This window comes from Leopardus geoffroyi, chromosome A3 (assembly GCF_018350155.1).
Source record: "Leopardus geoffroyi isolate Oge1 chromosome A3, O.geoffroyi_Oge1_pat1.0, whole genome shotgun sequence".
Classification (NCBI taxonomy): Eukaryota; Metazoa; Chordata; class Mammalia; order Carnivora; family Felidae; genus Leopardus; species Leopardus geoffroyi.
In genome coordinates, this window is record NC_059336.1 from 121,302,238 (window position 1) to 121,324,960 (window position 22,723).

At 45.3% G+C, this 22,723-nt stretch overlaps 1 protein-coding gene across 17 annotated transcripts in view; it reads left to right on the forward strand.

Annotated features, from left to right (window-relative positions):
• Window positions 1-9,090, forward strand: part of ITSN2 (intersectin 2) — a 146,451-nt gene extending 137,361 nt beyond the window's left edge. For 14 of the 17 annotated variants that reach the window (XM_045447567.1, XM_045447559.1, XM_045447568.1 and 11 more), the window contains 8 exons: window positions 430-528; window positions 2,195-2,362; window positions 2,720-2,935; window positions 3,481-3,602; window positions 4,399-4,481; window positions 7,065-7,148; window positions 7,550-7,723; window positions 8,184-9,090. In XM_045447567.1, the coding sequence (XP_045303523.1) occupies window positions 430-528; window positions 2,195-2,362; window positions 2,720-2,935; window positions 3,481-3,602; window positions 4,399-4,481; window positions 7,065-7,148; window positions 7,550-7,723; window positions 8,184-8,341 (1,104 nt within the window). In that variant the 3' untranslated portion in view covers window positions 8,342-9,090. Of the gene's footprint in view, window positions 1-429; window positions 529-2,194; window positions 2,363-2,719; window positions 2,936-3,480; window positions 3,603-4,398; window positions 4,482-5,723; window positions 7,149-7,549; window positions 7,724-8,183 lie in introns of those variants that run through there. The other 3 variants (XR_006703745.1, XM_045447563.1, XM_045447572.1) reach the window with 3 other exon arrangements.
• The last annotated feature ends 13,633 nt before the right edge of the window (window positions 9,091-22,723 follow it).

Genomic DNA, 22,723 nt, shown 5'->3' on the forward strand with positions numbered 1-22,723 from the left:
CCAGGTAGGAAGGAGAGTAACTCGGCCAGTATGGAGCTCTAGGGAGGGTCCGGGTGGTGCCCTGGGACTCAACTGCTGGGGGTCTTTGGGCAGCACCTACAGTTAAAAGCAGGTAGAGAAGAAGAAAGAAGTGAGGATTGAGAAGGAGTGGACTGGGAAGACAGCCGTCAATTGTTCTGGAAGCAAAGGAGGGCATGATGGCACAGGCTGCCAAGTCCACATAAGAAAGAAAGAGCTGAAAAGCATCTGCTGGGTTCACCAACTGAAGGGAGATACCCCTGCTGTTAATCTGATATATATTATTTTGAATCCTGAGTTTTTAAAAGAAATTAGAAATCTAAAGGATGGTCAAAGTCAAGAGTACAGTCGGTGTTTCTTTTGTTCTCGTTGAAGCTTTGATTTCCTCATGAGCCTGTCCGTTATTTGCAGAAGCTGGCATCTGACCCTCGATGTAAAGGAATGCCCCTTTCCAGCTTCCTGCTGAAGCCCATGCAGAGAATCACCCGCTACCCTCTGCTCATCAGAAGTGTGAGTGCCCCAGCTGGGACAGAGGAGCCAGACCCCTTGAGGTCCACAGGGCCGTGGTCAGGGAGCTGGCCCTGACACATGGGTGATGGACCAGGCACTGTGTGTGCGTGCATCCAGACGCACATGTATGTGGGCACGCACACGAACACGCACATACAATCTGGATTAGGCAAAGAAAAGCCATCCAGTGTCACTTAGGTAACCTGTCCTCTTCCCCACCCAGGAAACTCCCCTGGGTCTCTCAAAGTCACGAATGTGTTTTTCTAGACAGGGCAAGTGCCCTATAGGTCTGCGTCTGTGGAGCCTGTCGTGAGCCCAGATGGAGTCCACTATTGGCACAACCTTCCGCTCCAGTCTTTCTGCTGAGATCTAAATTCATCCACCAGCTCAACACCTTTCCCTAGATGTCTCGGGAGTCCCCAGCTCACTGTGTCCTACCCTGAGCTCATCACCATCTCCTTGCTGTTCCCCACTTCAACTTGCTAACTAAACAGTCTTAAGATACCATCCATCTTTTAGCATAAGCGATGTGGGCCTCTTGAGCCAATATGCCTTCTAAGGAGAAGGTGTACTTTACAAAGGATTTTTCCACAAATTATCACTGATACAATTTTAATCATCTTACAAAGAAAAGCAGTAGAAATAATATAAGACCGTTACTTTTATTGATTATCCCTTGACCATTGATCTCTAAGCCATGTTAACTCATTATGGACCTTATGTTACAAAGCTTATGTTTGTTATGATACAAAACTGACCCATTCATACATAATAACCCACAGTCCCTTACCTGAAATACTTTGAAGCAGATGTATTTTCAGAATTCAGAATTTAATTCAAAAATGGCATATTACATGATACCCCAACAAAGCCTGGGCATCACCTATAGCCAAACACAGTAATATTTCTACAGTGAAATACATGAATAATTACTTTTAAGTAGAATAAACAGATACATCTCTTCAGTTTATGTCAGGTTTTGCCACCAAATGAATATTGAAGAAAAGCTTTAGGCTTTCAGGGCTTTTTCCCATTTTGGAGTTGTAAACAAAAGACGGTGGCCCCAGGTGGCCAGAGTCCAGACAGGAGCCATCTGCTGATGGGATTGCTAACTTCCAGAGGGACGACACGGTTGTATGCCAGCCTGTATTCTTTTACATTTGTCACGTTAGTTTGAAGTCACTTTAGAATCAACAGTATGTTTTCCTACAAGCTGATGACATGATTTTATTCTATTTTTCCTATAGCAGAGGATTCATTGCTTTTTTCAGATTTATAAAAAAGATCAGTGACCCCAAAAATGTTATAAGCCATTGCTATTCAGGAAGTTAATACACTTAGGAAAGCTGCAGCCAGGTTATGTGGTGGGTTCACCCTAAAGGCAATGGCTTAAATGACTGGGGGTAGGGAGGGAGCCACGTGTGGTAACGTATGTACCAAGACCAAGCCAGAGCCGCTGGCCACCCACAGGTTTCAGGGCACTTGATCCACGTAGCAATTGGCACTGAGTCAACCTGGCTCCCCAAGAACTCTGGGGCTATCCACTTGTTAAGGGTGAACAATCGTCTTACTGTCGTATACCCAGCGCCCAGCACATACAGCAGGCAGTAGGACTTCTGGGTGGAAGACACTCTACTTCCCACATGACGGAACCGCTCTTTTCCAGATTCTGGAGAACACCCTGGAGAGTCATGTGGACCATTCCTCCCTAAAGCTGGCTCTTGAGCGGGCAGAGGAGCTTTGTTCCCAAGTTAATGAAGGAGTTCGGGAAAAAGAAAATTCAGACCGACTCGAGTGGATCCAGGCACACGTTCAGTGTGAAGGTCTTGCAGAGGTGAGGCCTGTGGTGTTGAGCTGGGTGCCACTAGGCAGGCTCTGGGTGGGGAACCCAGTTCAAGCCTTCCCCTAGTGTGGACAGGATATGCCTCAGTCCAGCCCATGTGCACTCAGTGTCCTGCCCCTTCTTGGGCTGTCATTTTCCTTTCTTAGAAGGGAAATGTGATATTTTTGTTTTGAGTTCTTTGAATTCAGCCAGTAGAATCCATATTCTGTGGGTAGAAGTCATCACTTTCCCATGTTAGTTTGGACTCTGAAGGAAAATCAGTGCACCCTCAGATCGAGGGCACAGGCCTCTCATGGAGCTCTGGGATGGTTTGCGCTGGGACTCACAAAGTGACAATTTCTTTTTAAGCAACTTATTTTCAACTCCCTCACCAACTGCCTGGGGCCCCGGAAACTTCTGCACAGTGGGAAACTATACAAGACCAAGAGCAACAAGGAACTACACGGATTCCTCTTCAATGACTTTCTGCTTCTTACCTACATGGTCAAGCAGTTTGCTGTTTCCTCGGGTTCTGAGAAGCTTTTCAGCTCTAAGTCCAATGCCCAATTCAAAATGTATAAAACGGTAAGTGTCACATTCCTGGCTGTGGCATCAGGAGCATAACAAGGTGTGTCCTTCTCCTGGAGGACCTCCTTCCAGGATCCTTTCCTGTCCTCATGGGACACTCTTTGCCCGTCTCCAGATGGGTCACTCCTCCTCTGTCATTTCCCAGGGAAGAAGCCCCAGCGTGGCTGGGTCCTCACTGTCCTCTAACAGCTGGATTCCAGCTTTGGATTCTGGCTTCCTCCCTGGCAGATGTGATATGATCCCGCCTCTGTCCACACTCAGCAGCAGGTCTCTCTGTAAAACTGAGACAAGGTGCTAAGTGTAGGTACATGGAGGAGACACCCTGTCACATGAGCAGTCATAGACACTGGGAGCTCCTGTTCTCAGTTCAGTGACATCTCATCTGCCCAAGATGTTTTCTTCCACGAAAGTAAAAGACTCAAGAAGCTAGACCCTTCTCTCCTCCTCAAAAAGGCTCTTCAGGACAGACAGAACTCTCCCTAGATGTAGGTGGGTGGAGGGTTCTGGCACATTTCACACTCTGTGTTTTGGCCCTCTTTCAGCCCATTTTCCTGAATGAAGTCTTGGTGAAACTGCCCACAGACCCTTCCAGCGATGAGCCTGTCTTCCACATTTCTCACATTGACCGGGTCTACACCCTCCGAACAGACAACATTAACGAGAGGTCAGTCTTGACCACGTGTGACCTGCCTTGAAGCCTGGACGTCTCCCTTCCATAAACGCACCTCCAGTCCGTGCTCAGTCCTACTAATTCTGTATCCTCGAGCTCTCCTAACCAGTGCCCTCCACCCTGGTCCCACTGGTCAGCCTTGGTGTAGATATGCTGGGTTACTGCAACCACCTCTATATGTGTCCCTGCTTCCAGTCTCTCCTTAGGATCTTCCAAAATGGGAGAGCCAGCACCTTGCTTCCTTAAATCCCTTCTGCAGCAGTCCGGGCTCCTTCACCTGATTTCTGAGGCCCTCTTTGTGTGTCTCAGCCTCAGTCCCATCCCTCTACTGCACAGGACCTGTACTCCAGCCAGAATGTCTTCCTTCTGCTCTTTGCCTGGCCAGCCCTGCAGCCTCTACAGGATAGCTCAGCACCTGTGTGATGGCAAACCAGGGGATGCTCCTCCCCTCTGTGCATGTGGTTCTTGGTGTTCTTTGTACGGTAGAATGTTGCTCTGTCGTGCCAAATTGCCACTGATGTGGCAAATTGCATCTTCTATTTCTGTGTGCCTGCATCTTGCAAGTGCCTGGTGTCTTATAAACTGTGAGTAACTCTAGAAATTCTCAGCTTCAAAGTCAGTTAGCAAACAAGTCTTTCAGTTAAACTAATATTAGGTCTGTGATGGGAAACTTGTCAAAGCCAAGGTTAACAAAGGAGTGAAGAACAAGTGCAGAGCTCTGGGGCTCCTGGCTGAACCTGGGAGGTACTCGGAAAAGCCACCCAATGGCTGTGCTCTGCTTCTCCTCCAGGACTGCTTGGGTCCAGAAGATCAAGGCGGCATCTGAGCAGTACATTGACACGGAAAAGAAGAAACGGGAGAAGGCTTATCAAGGTAGTTGGTGGTGCCCTAGAGAGTTGGAAGCAGCCGCCAGGGCTCCCAGGGAAGGGGGAGGGAGAGGGTCCCACCCTCTGGACACAAGCTGCTGCTCCCGCAGGGTGGGACTGCACAGAGACAGCCTAAAGGAGCAGACTTGTTATGGGATCCGACAGCAGGACCTGCTTGGTGGCTCCTGCCCTTGGGGCCTCCCCGAGCCCCCTGCCCACTACACAGACGGGGTCACCCAGGCCAGCCCCGGGACCTCCCTTCTGTGGTGAAGGAAGAGGGTCCTTTTGCACAACCAAGCCCACTTCTGCGTGGTCCATTTTGCTTCACCCAACTTCACTTCTCTGGCCGGTTTCCCCGTCAGCTCTGCTCCTCCTCTCCCACCCCAGCCTCTGCTCCAGCCCTCCTCCACATCCATCCGTCCTCCCTCCCTTGACACCAGGTCCTGGACCTCGAGGCCCTCCTCCTCATCACCGGCCCTTCACCCCGCTTGCAGTTCTCATTCTGTTCAGAGGGCTCCCTCGCTCGACACCAGTGACCTGACCCACCGCTTGACTCACTTTGCCCCCTGCACCCGATGGCAGGAAGTCAAGGCTCCTCCTCCCCCTTGTACCTGGAGCTCCACCCAAGCCCAAGCCTGTCTGTCCCTCTCCTCCCTCAGTTTCATGAAAATCATGCTGGGCTGCTTCCCCAAGCCCACGCTCCAGACACACTTTGACTTCTCCCCGCCACCAGCCAGGCTTCACACCATGGCATCTCCTGAGCAGCTCTGCAGACGGCAGTACTGTCCTCACCACCCAGACCGGAAGCGTGCCCTCAGCCCTCCTGCTTCTCTAGTCAGAGGCCAGGTCCTACCCCATTCTCTTCTCGTGTCCTGGGCCTTTCCCAGTGGCACAGACCGTCCAGTCTCCACTTAGGCATGAGGCCCCCGTCACCATCCCCTTCATTCCTGGAGTATTCTTTTTACGGGGCTGACTCTCCTTGCTGAAGCATCTTCCCCATTGCCTCCCAAATTAAGAACAAATTCTTACCCCAGACTCAGGGCCAATCCCCAGTATCATCTGTTCCCCAGCCCCGTTTCCTCTCTCTGCTTCGCCTGTACCACTGCCTGATTGAACAAACCACCTCTGAGCTCCCCTGCCTGTCCCCGTCCCCGCCCCCCCCCCCCCCCCCCAGGCCTTCCCTGTTCGGTCCTCCCTCTTCTGTTCCTGGCTGCTAGAGCTGCAGCTCTTTGTATGTTTTTTTATTCAGGTTTCCCTTATTTTGTTATATACTCCTGAAAGGTATGTGTAAATTGGCTTTTGCTGATTGAATCTTGTTTTAATGGTACTTTAAAAGCTTGCTATTAAAAAAATCAACGACTGAATGATTCGGAAAGCATATAATGATCTCTTAATTAGTAAAGATAAAAATCAAGAGTTTTTGTTAGTTTTGCTTAATATCAATATCTATACATATTGTTATGCATTTTCTATGTGTTCTTTAGACATTTATTGATTACTTACTCTGTGCCAAGCCCTATGCTAGTCTTAACTGGACCTTCAAAGATGAATAAGGGGAACTTATTTGTCTTTAAGGGAAACTGAGTGTAGGTGCCGCACTGGAGAGGTTGGCACAAACAAGGTTGGGGGGCTTCTCATAAGTTCTACTTGCCCTAAGTTTTAAAAAATCAATAGCTCACTAAGCAGCCTTTTTAAACCCCTGAGGGCAACACCTGCTTAACTACTTCATATTTACCAATCTGAGTTCACAGACCCATTTCCCTCCATATGAAAAGAGTTTTGAGTCCATCCTCAAATAGAATAAGGTCTTAAGTGAAACTGCTTTATAAGCTGAAGTGTTTACATGTAATTGGAATGATGTGGGTGACAAATTGACTTTGGTACCTGCTAGTTAATTTTTTACCTTGCCACTCCTAGGTTCTGTGACATGGGCAGGTTATGGGCTTTTCTAAGCCTCAGTTCTCCCACATGTGGAGATGGCAGTTATAAAGAGCTACCATACAGCATAATTGTACAATTTACATAATAAAACTTTTGTAGAGGTCTAGCACATGCCTAACACAAAGTAAGTATCCAATAAATGTTAGCTGCTTTTAAGTGCTGAATGGATATAATGTATTTTTTTTTAATTAATATTACCATTTGCTAGGCAATTGAGTGTTTATTAATACAAGGCTGAATAAACAATACGCACTCTGCAGCGGCCTCTCCTGGCAGAGGAGATGGATAGGACACGGAATTTCAGAACCAGCAGGCTGCAGGACGCTCATAAGTCGAGGATGATGGATGCGCAGAGTGGGGCAGAGAGGGGGGAGTGACATGTGAGATTGGATGCACATCTTCGAGGCTGGGTGGGATGCAGACAAGCAGAGGTGGTGGACAGGTATTCCAGCGGGTGCCGTGGCCTGGGCAAAGGCACACAGCAGCCAGATGCTGGTCTGCCAGGCCCAGTGCAGCAGCAGGTAACACTGGGGAGTGTCAGGATTGGTTAAAAGGACAGACTATACTCACAGCTCAGTGTCCTCCGTGCATTCCGTGCACGTTCTTCGATCTCAGAGAAGAAATTGACGTCACTTGTCTTCTTTTGTAGCTCGCTCTCAAAAGACTTCAGGCATTGGGCGTCTGATGGTGCACGTCATCGAAGCTACAGAATTAAAAGCCTGTAAACCAAATGGTAAATGCTTCTTTCATTCAACAGATGTGGTAACTGCCCTATTCTTTGCTGATGACTCTTCTGTACATTGAATAACGGGATGCTTTTTAAAAAGCAGTGTTTCCAGTGCCACTAAAATGGTTATTGTACCAATAGTATCCTCACTGTCTCTTCCCAATAAGTACCGGTGCCCCTTTCTTCAGTGCTTCTGAGTAGAAATTGCACGAACACTTGTCCAGGCTCTTGGGGAGCATTTGGGGCACTGGAGCCCACAAGGCAGATCTGGGCCCTCAGACAGTGCCCCTGCTGTCGTGGTTTACAGAGAAGCATCCATTTGGATCCTGCTTCTGCTCAAGGAAGGTCCTGTTGTCATTTATTTTACATACACATGTCACATGTGTCTTTGCTTTGTTTTTGTTCAGGAAAGAGCAATCCATACTGTGAAATCAGCATGGGCTCCCAGAGCTATACCACCAGAACCCTCCAGGACACACTCAATCCCAAGTGGAACTTTAACTGCCAGTTCTTTATTAAGGACCTTTACCAAGATGTGCTGTGTCTCACCATGTTTGACAGAGACCAGTTTTCACCAGATGGTAAAGTATAACTCGACCAGGGAGGAATTTGAATACTCCGGAATTTAGGGTCTAGATCCAGGGTACTTGGCTTTATTTTTCCTGTGATACCTACGGGAAATGACACGGGCCCATGGGCACCTGCAGCTCATGTGGGAAGTGGGTCAGGGGTCTTCTCAGGGGGAAAGGGTGGTCTCCGGCGTGTGTCAGTCATGGACCCCAGTCATTCCCTATGTACACAACAGAGACATTGCTCCCAGCACCTACTGAATGGGTGAGACATGCTCTGCCTGAAGGAACTTGGGTTCCAAGAAGGCAGTTTCCTTCCCACGGACCTCTCCCTGGGCATGTGTCCATGTAGTTATCAGACAGCCACTAACCAAACGAAATTAACTGTTCTGGACTTGAAAGTCTTGTGAATGTTTTCAGACACTCCTCCTTATAAAGAAGTCCCTTTGACTCTCACATGTCTATTCTCCAGATTTCCTGGGTCGCACTGAAGTTCCAGTGGCAAAAATTCGCACAGAACAGGAAAGCAAAGGCCCCACAACCCGCCGACTCCTGCTGCACGAGGTCCCCACCGGGGAGGTCTGGGTCCGCTTTGACCTGCAGCTTTTTGAGCAAAAAACTCTCCTGTAGGGGCCTCAGGGATCTGCCCAAAAGGCTGGGGCTAGAGACGGACGGTGCTGCCCCTAGGCTAAAGGAGCATCACAAGGCTTCATCCATCGCAGGCCACGCGTGCCAGGTCCGGCCCTCTATTTTATTGCACACTAAATAGCTAGCAATCTATGCAAACATGATCTTTCCTAGAAATAAACCAAACCCACAGCACAGTGCCTTGTATTAGTGTTAACATGTTTGGCTGTGTTTAGATGCCAAGGTTTCCATTTTCAGGGCTATAAAAAGTATTATGTGGAAATGAGGCATCGGAACAGCAGACGTTACCACTTGGTTGAATGTGTCCAGTGTGGGTGGTTTTGGTGATGCTGTAACCATTCCACGCCATGTGACCTCTGCGGGGTCACAGCCACTCAGGAGGCGAAGGATCGGGAAGAAACGCTGCAGCCTCAGCGCGGGAACAGCCTGATACCGAAGTAGGTCTACTCGTGCACTGAATGAAAACAGAAACTTGATCATTTTATTCCTGACTAGATTTTATCATCTCTGCTCAGACAATATAGTTTGAAATCTAAAGGGGAAAGCTTGATTTACTTTAAATACTGTGAACTCTAATGATGTGGAAAATATTTTTCAACTTTAATTTTCTGAAGTATAAATTATTTATGTAAATTCCTTGTTTTTGCATATTTCATAGGACATGCATCTTTAAGCTTTATCATTGCCAATATGTACAGAAAGAGAATAAAAATATAAGTTTATGAATGTAACTTCTTTCAAAGCTTGACTGATTTACTTTCCACCTGAAAAGCTCTTGAAAGGTAAGTTCAGGGGTTGCTTATAGTGAAACCAAATTTCCTTTCTGTGACAGTGGCAAAAACCAAGAGGGGGTGGGGAGGGAGGGTGTGGTGCCTATGAGACCCTGGAGCCTCGTCTTGACTCTGACTTGCTCCATGACTCTAGTAAATTGGCCTACGGTTTCTGGGGCATGGTGTCACTGATGGCTAGACTGCTGATCTCTGTGGGAGTAAGACCATACCTTCTTGAGTCCTTCTGCCTACTTGGTTGAGCAGGAACCTCAGAGGTAACTTCAGAGTCAAGAAAATACACAGGCATTAAACATCTTCAGCAGGCCCTCGGCCTCCAGCTCCAGAAGCACCTGTCTCTCCCTGTCCCCTGTCCTGTCAGACCCACATCCACACCTGTCAGCGCTGCTGGTTTGGGCTCTGGATTTTGTAGTGTGAGATTTGTTTTGAACATTGACAAAAATCAGGTCTTACCCACTAAATTCCTGGGTTAATGAGTACAACTGGAAAAAGATCTGCTTTTTAGAAGGAACCACGCAGGCTATAGGAGCCTTGATTCTCAGGGAGCACGTCTTAGGGAGCTGGAAGAACAGGAAAGATTCAAATGTCCCTCCACCACAGCCCCCGTTTCTGTCTAAACATAACCACTGAGCAAAGAAGGGCTGGAAAACATAACTCAGAATGTTCAAGTTAAAAAAAAAATCTGCCATTCTGGGTATTAATCCTGGGCACTTATTTATTAAAACTTAGATGTAAAAGAAATATGGCCAGTGTCAATAGAAGAGATGCCACTCAACATCTGAAACCAAAACACCTGAATGTATTAATTAAGGGAAAGTTTGGCTGGTCAGGCGCAGCCTCAGAGCAAAGCAAATTGCTGATCTTCTATAGGGTCTTGAAGGCAGGTATGGGTCGATGTCCAACAAGTCTGCCTCTGACTGGCTGAGTTCCAAAGCCTGAGACAGTCTCTGATGAGTCAAGGCCAGTTTCAAACCAGTTGTGGGTTTGTGACCCGAGCTAAAGGATAATCCTTTTCCCAGGACAGCAGGGACTTGAATTCTCCCTGGGATGAACTGTGGCTACTGCCATTTCCCCATGTCTACATGTGTCAGGGTTCTTTTCAGATTTAGGACAGAGGAGCCTGCAGGAGGTGAGTCAGACTTCTACAAAACTCCAGAGGACATTCAATGTCCATGCTCCTCACAACTCCAGTCACCTGCTTTGACCTGGGACTGCAGCTCTGCCTCTTAAGAAATGAAGTTCTCTCCTGACTGAAACGTGAGCCTAATTTTCTGAAGGATGAGGGAGGAGGGTGTGCCCTTAGACTCCTTGCATCCCCTGGAGAAGGACCAAGCAGATAGGAGAGATGCCCAGCAAGCCACCACCGACCCCCTCCCCCACCCCCCAGTGCTCTTCAGAATCAGGACTCTGCGGCACGCCAACAGGATAACCACTCTCTGAAGGGGACCAAAACCCTGAGCAATTTGACTGACATGACAGAGTCTGAGTGGGGTGTGTGTTCTGGTGATTGGACCGGTGCTTTGGCACTAGACGGCCTAGACTTGGAATCAAGACCACCACCACTTTCAGCCGTGCAGCTGACATTGAACAAGTTACTCAACCCCTCTCCAAGCTTCACGTAAGGGGAAATCATGCTGTCATTTTGCTGTGAAAACTTTTACATGAATATAAATACCTCACACAGTTCCAGGGCTCCTGGGTGGCTCAGTTAAGCTTCCAGCTCTTGATTTCAGCTCAGGTCGTGTTCTCACAGTGCGTGAGTTCAAGCCCCTCATCGGGCTCTTTGCTGACAGCGTGGAGCCTGCTTAGGATTCTCACTCCCTGTCTCTCTCTGCCCTTCCTCCACTAGTACTCTCTGTCTCTCAAAATAAATAAACTTAAAATTTTTTTATTTTTTTTAACGTTTATTTATTTTTGAGACAGAGACAGAGCATGAACGGGGGAGGGGTAGAGAGAGAGGGAGACACAGAATCGGAAGCAGGCTCCAGGCTCTGAGCCATCAGCCCAGAGCCCGACGCAGGGCTCGAACTCACGGACCGCAAGATCGTGACCTGAGCTGAAGTCGGACGCTTAACCGACTGAGCCACCCAGGCGCCCCTAAAATTTTTTTTTTAATATATAAAAATATCTCACACAGTTCCTAGTTCACAACAGCTCAATAAACAGTAACTATTATTGTTTGTTACTGCTTGCAACATCTTACACTTCTGGAGAGAGAAAACCCGTTGGCAGCATTTTAACTGTTGGCACACAAATGAGGAAGTAAAGCTCAGCGAAGCTTTATTACCATGGCCTCCTTACAGATGGCACCATTCCCGGCAGCCATGCCTGAACCCCAGCTGCAGGGAGGCCAGGTGCCGCCCCAGGACTTTTGCCATCATCACTCTTCTTAATACGGGCTGTGACCCCCACGTACACTAGCCTTCCCCAGGCGCCCAGGGTTGTGGTCTGTGCTGTCTGGCACCTCGAACCTGTGAACAGAAGGGAAGTGCTAAGTGTAGGGCAGGGAAGAGGGGCTGACTGGGGCAGAGAAGACTCCTGCCTGAGCTGAGACCTTCCAGGCAGCCCTCTCCTCACCTCTCCCCTACTCTCTTTGGTTTCTGCAACTCTCAGCCAAGGCTTCCCAGGTCTTTGGACTCCACACAGTACTGACCTCTCCATGGTAGGGCGGAGGTAACTAGCTGTCCACAGAACACCTGCTCTCCCTGCCATTGTGCTCAGAGCAGCAGAGGCTACTTCTCCCAGCACCCTCCCCCTGCAGTTAGGGACAGCCATGTCCTCCCCAGTGGAACATGTGAGACCTGGCCCACCTACACTTCATGCCCAGGGAGAACTCCTCCATGACCTCTTCCCTTTTCAGGTTCCCCAGGGCAAGCTTGGAAGCCAGGCACTGAAGATGACAAAGGTTCCATCAGCCAAACTCATGAAAGAGGGACAGCCTGACACCCTGCTGACCTAACCTGTTCTGGTACATGAGCGAGAAATAAACTTCTATTGTGTGTAAACCAGACTCCATTGTTTGGCTCTCCTGGTGACAGCAGTGAGGCTACCCTTCCAGAAGGGCAGAGCTGACTACAGTCCCATCCAGATCTGACAGAGGGGCTTGGCTCTCAGTTATTCACAGAGAAAATTGCTGTGGAATGGAAACTTCCATTCTCCCATTTAGGAAAATCCGTTTCTCTCTTGAGAGACTAGGGAAAACAATGGGATTGGGTGGGACCTGGGTTAACAACCTATCTGACAAGATTTTCACGCTCTTTGCAATGGAGGCAAGAGTGGGGAGGTCAGTGAACACACAGATCCGCTGCACTTAAGACACCCGCGAACCCTTACAACTCCCAAGCACCCAAAGGCGTTAGGATACGGGACATGGGAGACGAGAGGATGGAAGGGAAAAGCGAGCAAGAGCTATACATGTGCCAGTCAGATTGTGAGCTCAGGATGAGAAATCTGTGCATGGAAAACGCTTGCGTATAAAACAACTTTTATGATTAAATAAATAACTTTTACGTGTGTAAACCATCATTTGGCCTAATTTTTTTTTTTAGTATAAATTTCAGAAGATTCCTACCTACTGTGACTGCACTAAGGAGAACAGATTTTTCTTTTTCTTTTTCTTTTTTTTTTTTTTTTGGTCTGGTGTGGATGTATAAATGGTAGGAAAATGGCAGAGGAGCAAAAATTCAGGGAAAATTTTCTCTGAAAATTTCTCTGACCAGGATTTCTCTTACCTCGTGAGGACACAATCTGTCCTCCAAAGCAGGTTCCGGGGTCCCACGATGTGCACCTTTTCTGAGTTTCCAAACCCCAGACTCCCTGCCACAGGGCGCAGCAGCACCAAGCCCAGAGGCAACCCCACCATTTCCCGTGCATGAAGTAAATCTTCTGCAACCTCCTTTCCACTCCCTTTTTTGCCTCCTGCCTTCTCTACCCTGGGGAACCTGTGTCACAAGAAGGGATGTGTCAATGGCTCAAATTCCAAAATCAATGCCTGTCATCTTGTGCATGTTGCAACTTGTGCCATCCCAGCCCTGCTCCCCCAGATCTCTGCTCACCACACAATTCCTCTCTTCCCTTCCATTCTCCTGGCTGAGCTTTGAGGAATGAAATTGCCTTTCAAAAATGGTCTTAGGTCAGTAGTCTCATTCTCTTCATCAGGCAGATATTTATTTCCTGAACAGATAAGTTTCTCAGGACTGCAAAGAAAAACAGAAAAGTATTTCAACTCCATACAAACAGAATTGTAGTATTCAATAATTGCTGCAAATTAAGTTAGCAAACTCATACTTCATGAAAAGGAAGGACTGAGTAGACATCACTTGGTGGCTGTCCATGTATCAGTCCCCCGCCACACACACACCCCTGTTGGCACAACCGTTAGGTAGGCAGTGAGTCATGTGACCCTTCTCTGGTCGTGGCTGAGGCACCTGGGCCAGAGCCTCAACCCCTAGAGTTGTAAGTGGGATAGGGTGGCTTCCAGGCAGTCTGTCACTGCTCAAACCAGAAACTCAGGCAGGCCTGGGGCATCCATTTTCCAGCACATGCATAAGAAAGCAGAGAAAGTAAGGAAATAGGTTCACAAAGAAGCTCTGATGAAAGCCACATAGTCCCAGAGAGGAAAGAACATGGCTCTTAGTCCCGTAAGCAGCCTGTTTGTCCTCCTGACTGCTATGGTCTGAATGTTTGTGTCCCCCCAAAATTCATATGTTGACACCTAACCCCCAATGTGATGGTATTAAGATGTGGGGTTTAGGGGAGGTGATTAGGTCATGCAGGCAGAGCCCTCATGAATAAGATTAGTGCCCCTAGAAAAGAGACCCTAGAAAACTCCCTCACCCTTCCCAACATGTGAGAACACAACAAGAAGGTGCCATCTAAGAACAAGAAAGTGGATCCCCACCAGATACTGAATCTGCCACTACCATGATCTTGGACTTTCCAGCCTCCACAACTGTGAGAAATAAATTCTGTTGTTTATAAGCCCCCCCAATCTCTGGCATTCTGTTACAGGAGTCAAACGAACTGAGACACTAACCATGGCTTCTGTAACAGACCAGTGATTTCTAACCTACCTAGGTTCCTTCCTCCTTTTTTTTTTTAACTTGAGGATTCTGCTTTTTGTAATCACACTGTCTCTAACATAGACACCTTGTCTTTAAGTCCTTTTCTTACTTTACTGAGTGGCCATGTGAACACACTTCCAGGTGTGTCCTCCCAGAGGGTTTCCAGCACCGCCCAGAGAAGCCCAGACCTGTGGAGGGAAAGCAGCTTTCTCCTTCATTCCTCCATTCATTCCTGCATTCATTCTTGCCTGCCTGCCTGCCTGCCTGCCTTCCTTCCTTCCCTCCTTCAACAAGCATTTACTCATCCTCTACTGCATTCCAGCTAAGTGCTGGGAACACCAGGATAAATAAGACACAGTCCCTGCCCTCAAGGGGCTTGCTGGGGTGAGAAAAAGCAGATGGAGGGTGTAATGGTATCACACCATGTGATAATTCCCTCTCTTGGCTGGATCACAATGGCCAATAATAAAATGGAACAAAGCCATGAAACAACATGGCAGGTCAGGCAGTTATAACTGTGCTGATTTGACCCAGATATTTTTGTAGTTTATTTATACTTCTTTTCCTTAAGGGAAAGGGATATTTTTAGATGAAGCCAGAAAGGCTGGCAAGGCCCATAGCACCTTATGTGCTATGCTAAGTGTCTGGACTTTATTGTAAGGGTTATGGGAAGCTACTGAAAGGTTTTTAACTGGAGAAGTTCCATCACTTCAAAGACATTCCTCCAGCTGCTAGGTGGAGACTTCACTGGAGGATACCAGATTAAAGGGCAGAATACCACTTAAGGAGCTGAGGAGCTACAAAGTGGGGATGACAAAATAAAGCAAAATAAAGCCTTTGTCTTGCTGGAAGATGGGAAGTTATATAATTATTGAAGTCTAAATTGTTTGTTAAAATGTATAAACAAGCCAAGAAATAAAACATAAAACTTCCAAATCAGAAGGGGAAACAGCAAGTAGCACTGTTCACTCCAGTAAAACTCTGGATGAAAGATAAAAAGGAAATGTTGGAGCGCCTGGGTGGCTCAGACGGTTAAACATCTGACTTCAGCTCAGGTCATGATCTCACAGTTCAGGGGTTCAAGCCCTGTGTCAGGCTCTGTGCTGACAGCTCAGAGTCTGGAGCCTGTTTCAGATTCTGTGTCCATCTCTCTCTGCCCCTCCCCTGCTCACTCACTCTCTCTCTCATAAATAAATAACAATTTTTTTAAAAAGGGGAAATGTCAAGAGAGCATGACAGGACTTCCATGTTTTATATAGGATTTAGAACTTTGCACAGGCCAACACTCTTGCTGCAACAACTAGAAAAACAGAATATTTACTGCCCCACCCTAGGAAAAAAATTTTTTTGTAATTTTAAAGTCATTGGAAATTTTCAGAGAGGAGACAGCTCTTTCAGAATGAGCTGGCAATCTCTGGCTATTTTCTCCACTGGGGGAATTTGCCAACCTCAGGTAGCAGGGTACACACACTTCTCCATGGTCTCAGCATTTCTTTTGTTGTGATCTTGGCAGGTGGGTAGTTAACCTTGTTCTCAACTCCCTCCTAGTGGCAGGCAAGTCAAGCAGTGCATTGAGATAGGGTCCCAGTAGAGGATAGAGATACTCCAGGCCCTGATTCCAGACAGCCTTCCCCAAAACCTACCTGAAAAAGAAACAAATAAAATGCTAGAGCTAGAACTATAAAAATAAAACAACTAAAAATAATTCATTGATAGGTTTAACAAAAGAGTATTAGATACAACTGAAGAGAAATTAGCAAAATATCTAGAATCAAATATAAAGTAACAAAAAAGATGGAAAATACACACAAAAAAATGGTAAGAGACAGTGAGGATGCAGTGAGATAGTGAGAAAATCTAAAATATATTTAACTGGAGTGCCAGAAAGAGGAGAGAGAGAATATGGCAGAGGTAATAATCACCAGAACTGATTAAAGACATCAGTTTACAGGTACAAGATGACCTATGGATTCCAAGTAGGAAAGATAAAAAGAAATTCATAAAACTACAGAAAATCAGACAATAAGAAAATTTTAAAAACCTCCAGAGAAAAAGACAATTTTCTTCAAAGGATCAACAGTGAGGCCAGCAGCTGAGTTTTCAACTGAAAGAGTAAAAGACAACGGGATAGGAGGAAGGGGAAGATGGCAGTAGAGTAGAAGGAGGCTAAACTCACCTCATCTCACAAATACAACTAGACAACTATCATATCATCCTAAATACCCCAAAAATTGACCTGAAGACTGGCAGAACTAACTCCACAACTAAAGGCAGAGAAGAGCCACATCAAAGAAAGTAAGAAATGCAGAGACACAGTCTGGGAGAGAAACAGATCATGGCCAGTGGGAAGGGAGCCATGGTAGTGGAAAAGGATGAGAGCCAGACTAACAGGGGAGCCCACAGGGGGAAAATGAATCCCCATAGTAAATGGTTTGGAAAGCAGGAGGGGCCAAATTTCATGAGTTCTTGCAACCAGTGGGACTTAAAGCCTGGAGTTCTAAAGGTCAGGGTTCTTGGCTCTGGAAAATCTCAGAGGACATCAGGAATGCTCTTGGAGAGAAGGCAGGGCAAACAACTTGCAGATATACAGCATGGAAACAACAACCTCAAGAGCACCTGGGGCACACAGTGGGGAGATCAGTTGCTCCTATCAGGGAGTGTCCCAGAGAAGCAGCATTCACAGAGAGACTCCTCCAGGAACCAAGGAATTGGCAGGTGCCATTTCCCTCCCCTACCCTTCAGCAAAAGCACAGAGCTACCTGTGGGACCCAGCACAGCACAAATACTCCCTACCTAACTTGCTTACACCAACCCTTGTCACACCCCATGCTTCAGTGGAACTGCCCTTTCTAAAGTCATGCTTGCCTCAGTCCCAGTGCAGCCAGAGATGGGCCCAAATCTCTGCCCAAACCACATTTCCTGACCTGGGAGTTTTGCAGAGCCTCAGTTCCAGGGGCGGTGGTGACAGAGCTCATTTAACAAGCAGACAGGGCACACCTAGTTAAAACACACCACATTAAGACCAGAGACCAAACATCGCCCACAACAGGCAAAGAGAGACTATGGAGACAACTGGCCTAAAGGATAAAGCAGGCAGAACAAAACAGCAGAGCACAGACACCACACACTGGAGACACTCCTGGAACTGCTAGGCCCTAGTACACAGGAGACACTGCATGGCAGGGCACTATAAGATCTCTTCTTCATAAAACCATTAACCTCAAGAACAAGAGACATAGCTGACTTTCCCAACACACAGAAACAGGCAGAGACTTAGACAAAATGAGAAGACAGAGGACTTTGTCCCAAATGAAAGAACAGGACAAGGCCATGGCCAAAGATCTAAATGGAACAGATATAAGTAATATGACTGATGGATAATTTAAAGTAATGGTCATAAGGATACACACTGGAAGAGAAAACAATGGAAGATATCAGACCATTAACACAGAGATAAGAATAACATAGCAGAAATAAAGGGTTCAGTAAACAAAATGAAACACACACTCGATGGAATGAACAGCAGGCTGGAAGAAGCAGAAGAATGAATTAATGACCTGGAAGACAGAGTAATGAAAAGAATCAAGTTGAAAAGAGAGAAAAAAGAATTACGCAAAATGAGAATAGACTTAGGGAACTCAGTGATTCAATCAAATGTAATAACACTCATATAATAGGAGTCCCACAAGAAGAAGAGAGAGAGAAATGGAGGCATAAAATTTATTTGAAGAAATAATAGCTGAAAATTTACTTAATCTAGGGAAGGGAACATCTAATCCAGGAGGCACAGAGAAACCCCCCGACAAAATCAACAAAACATATCCAAGACATTGTAATTAAGGTGGCAAAATATAGTAATAAAAAAAATTAAATGCAGTAATCCAAAAAAGATAGTTACATACAAAGGAAACCCCATAAGGCTATCAGTGGATTTTTCAGCAGAAACTTTCCAAACCATAAAGGAGTGGCATGATATATTTAAAGTGCTGAATGGGAAAAACCTGCAGCCAAGAATATTCTATCTAGCAAGACTAGGACAGGTAGAGTTTCCCAGACAAACAAAAACTAAAGGAGTTCATGGCCACTGAACCAGCCCAGCAAGAAATATTAAAGGGGACTCTGAGTGGAAAGAACAAAAGTGACAGTATGAAGGCAGGAAACATAAAACCAGTAAACATGAATATTTCTGTAAAACTCAGTCAAGGAGTTCACAAAATAAAAGGATGTCAAATATGACACTATATACCTAAACTATGGAGAGGAGACAAACTATTCCAAAAATAGATAAGGAAAGAAAACTTACAAATTCGTTCTATGAGACCACCATTACCCTGATATCAAAACAAGATAAAGATACCACCCACCCACCCACACAAGAATGTAGATGCAAAATCCTTAGCAAAATATTAACAAACCGAATTCAACAATTCATTGAAAAAATTATTCACTGCAATCAAGTGGAGTTTATTCCTGATATACAGATTGCCAACAGATATGTGAAAATGTTCATCACTTATCATCAGGGAAATGCAAATCAAAACTACAATGAGATATCACCTCAGACCTGTCATAATGGCTAAAATCAACAACACAAGAAACAACAGGTATTAGTAGGGATGTGGGGAAAGGAGAACCCTCTTACATTGCTGGTGGAAATGCGAACTGGTGCACCACTGTGGAAAACAGGATAGAGGGTCCCCAAAAAGTTAAAAAGAGAACCACCCTATGATCCAGCAATTGCACTACTGGGTATTTACCCAAAGAATACAAAAACACTAATTCAAGGGGCGCCTGGGTGGCGCAGTTGGTTAAGCGTCCGACTTCAGCCAGGTCACGATCTCGCGGTCCGGGAGTTCGAGCCCCGCGTCAGGCTCTGGGCTGATGGCTCAGAGCCTGGAGCCTGTTTCCGATTCTGTGTCTCCCTCTCTCTCTGCCCCTACCCCGTTCATGCTCTGTCTCTCTCTGTCCCAAAAATAAATAAACATTGAAAAAAAAAAAATTAAAAAAAAAAAAAAAAAAAAACACTAATTCAAAGGGATATGTGCATGCCTGTATTTATAGCAGCATTAATTACAATAGCCAAGATAGGGAAGCAGCCCAAGTGTCCACTGATAGATGAATAAAGAAGATGTGGTGTATATATACATACATACGATGGAATCGTTCAACCATAAAATAGAATGAAATCTTGCCATTCACAACAACATAGATGGACCTAGAGAATATAATGCTAAGTGAAATAAGTCAGAGAAAGACAAATACCATATGATTTCACTCGTGTGGAATTTAAGGAACAAAATAAATGAGCAATGGGGGAAAAAAGAGAGACAAACCAAGAAATACTCTTTTTTTTTTTTTTAATCAGGAAACTTTTTCTTTTCTTTTTTTTTTCTTTTTTTTTTTTTAGAGAGAGCACAAGCAGGGAAGAGGGGCACAGGGAGAATCTTTTTTTTTTTTTTTTTTTGCATTTTTATTCATCATTTGTTTATGCTATAATACATATTTTATACACTATTCTTAAGATTTGCTAAATGAAACTTGACATTTGCCAGAAAATAAAGAAAATATTTTAAAGATCTACGTTTTTTCGGGAACCCTCTTGCACTGTTGGTGGGAATGCAAATTGGTGCAGCCGCTCTGGAAAGCAGTGTGGAGGTTCCTCAGAAAATTAAAAATAGACCTACCCTATGACCCAGCAATAGCACTGCTAGGAATTTACCCAAGGGATACAGGAGTACTGATGCATAGGGGCACTTGTACCCCAATGTTTATAGCAGCACTCTCAACAATAGCCAAATTATGGAAAGAGCCTAAATGTCCATCAACTGATGAATGGATAAAGAAATTGTGGTTTATATACACAATGGAATACTATGTGGCAATGAGAAAAAATGAAATATGGCCTTTTGTAGCAACGTGGATGGAACTGGAGAGTGTGATGCTAAGTGAAATAAGCCATACAGAGAAAGACAGATACCATATGGTTTCACTCTTATGTGGATCCTGAGAAACTTAACAGAAACCCATGGGGGAGGGGAAGGAAAAAAAAAAAAAAAAAAGAGGTTAGAGTGGGAGAGAGCCAAAGCATAAGAGACTGTTAAAAACTGAGAACAAACTGAGGGTTGATGGGGGGTGGGAGGGAGGGGAGGGTGGGTGATGGGTATTGAGGAGGGCACATATTGGGATGAGCACTGGGTGTTGTATGGAAACCAATTTGACAATAAATTTCATATCTTAAAAAAAAAAAAATCTACGTTTTTGTTTTTTTTAATTTACATCCAAATTAGTTAGCATATAGTGCAACAATGATTTCAGGAGTAGATTCCTTAGTGCCCTTTACCCATTTAGCCCATCCCCCCTCCCACAACCCCTCCAGTTTGTTCTCCAGTTTAAGAGTCTCTTATGTGTTGTCCCCCCTCCCTGTTTTTATATTATTTTTGCTTCCCTTCCCTTATGTTCATCTGTCCTGTGTCTTAGGGTCCTCACATGAGTGAAGTCATATGATTTTTGTCTTTCTCTGACTAATGTCACTTAGCATAATACCCTCCAGGTCTAACTGAGAACAAACTGAGGGTTGATGGGGGGTGGGAGGGAGGGGAGGGTGGGTGATGGGTATTGAGGAGGGCACCTTTTGGGATGAGCACTGGGTGTTGTATGGAAACCAATTTGACAATAAATTTCATATAATACCCTCCAGTTCCATCCACGTAGTTGCAAATAGCAAGATTTCATTCTTTTTGATTGCCAAGTAATACTCCATTGTATGTATGTATGTATATGTGTGTATGTACGTATGTATATATACACACATACATACATATACATATACATACATACATACATACATACCACCTCTTCTTGGGGAGAGAGAATCTTAAGCAGGCTCCATGCTCAGCGTGGAGTTCAACAAGGGACTCAATCCCACAACCCTGGGATCATGAAATCAAGAACTGGACAAAATCAAGAAACTGAGCCAAAATCAAGAACTGGACTCTCAAATAACTGAACACCCAGGCACCCCCAAACTCTTAACTATAGAGAACTGATGGTTACCAGAGGGTAGGTGGGTTAGGGGATGGGTTAAATAGGTAATGAGGATTAAGAAATGCACTTGTTGTGATGAGCACTGGGTGATTAAAATAGTTATTAAAAAATAAAATAAAAAGTCTGTGGGAAAAAAATCTTTAAAGTAGTTATGAGAGGAAAAAGAAAAATAAATAAAGTTGCTATTAGTAATACTCACTGGGAAATTTGGTCAGTGTACTGGGACCAGTTTTTAAAAGTGGGCTGTTATCCTACAGGTGTGGATGGATTTTTTTATCAAGCTCCTGTATGCTGATTAAAACTATCTTCTGGGGAGGGGCACCTGGGTGGCTCTGTCAGTTAAGCATCTAACTCTTGATTTGGGCTCCTGTCATGATCTCTCGGTTCATGAGATCCAGCCCTGCATTAGGCTCTGAGCTGACAGCGCAGAGCCTGCTTGAGATTCTCTCTCTTCTCTCTCTCTCTCTCTGCCCCTCTGCCTGTTTTCTATCTCTCTCAAAATAAATAAATAAATTTAAAATAAAATAAAACTATCTTCTGGGTAGAATAAAAAAAAAAAAAGGGTGCCTGGGTGGCTCAGTGGGTTAAGTGTCAGATTTTGGCTCAGGTCATAATCTCACAGTTTGTGGGTTCGAGCCCCATGAACCCACTGGGCTCTGTGCTGACAGTTCAGAGCCTGGAGCTTGCTTTGGACTCTGTGTCTCCATCTCTCTCTGCCCCTCCCCTGCTTGCGCTCTCTCTCTCTCCAAAATAAATAAACATTTTTTTAAATACAGTGGGATATGTGTTAAAGAAAATAATTGCTGGGGCGCCTGGGTGGCTCAATCAGTTAAGCGTCCCATTTCAGCTCAGGTCATGATCTCATGGTTCATGAGTTCAAGCCCCACATCAGGCTCTCTGCTGTCAGCAGAGATCCTGCTTCGTATCTTCTGTCTCCCTTCTCTCTCTCTCTGCCCCTACCTTGCTCATTCTCTACCTCTCTCTCAAAATAAATAAATACTTAAAAAAAAAAAAGAAAGAGAGTTGCCAACCTAATATTCTTAATCCTGTGAAAACATCCTTTAAGGATAAAGGTAAAATCTGGAAAAGGCTATAGCTATACTGTGCGATTCTAACCACATGACATTCTGTAAAAGGCAAAACAATGGAGATGGTAAAAGGATCCATTCATTAGTTAGTGCAACCTTACCTGCATTTACTAGGTGTTTTGTTTCTCACAGATCTCGCAGAGGCTTTATGCCACTCTTAGAATAACATCATGTAGAGTAAAAGTGAAATGGGGCAATGTGGCATAAAGCCTGGCCTTCTCTAGGTCTTTACATTCTTTTAAGGTGTATCATTTTCCTATAGGAAGATAAAAAAAATCTAAATCAACAGTCTTAATGTCAACTTAGTCACTCTTCTGGTAGGAAATCACCGGACAATTATAAGTCTCTAAAAATAAAGCCCAATGATCACAAAATACCTGT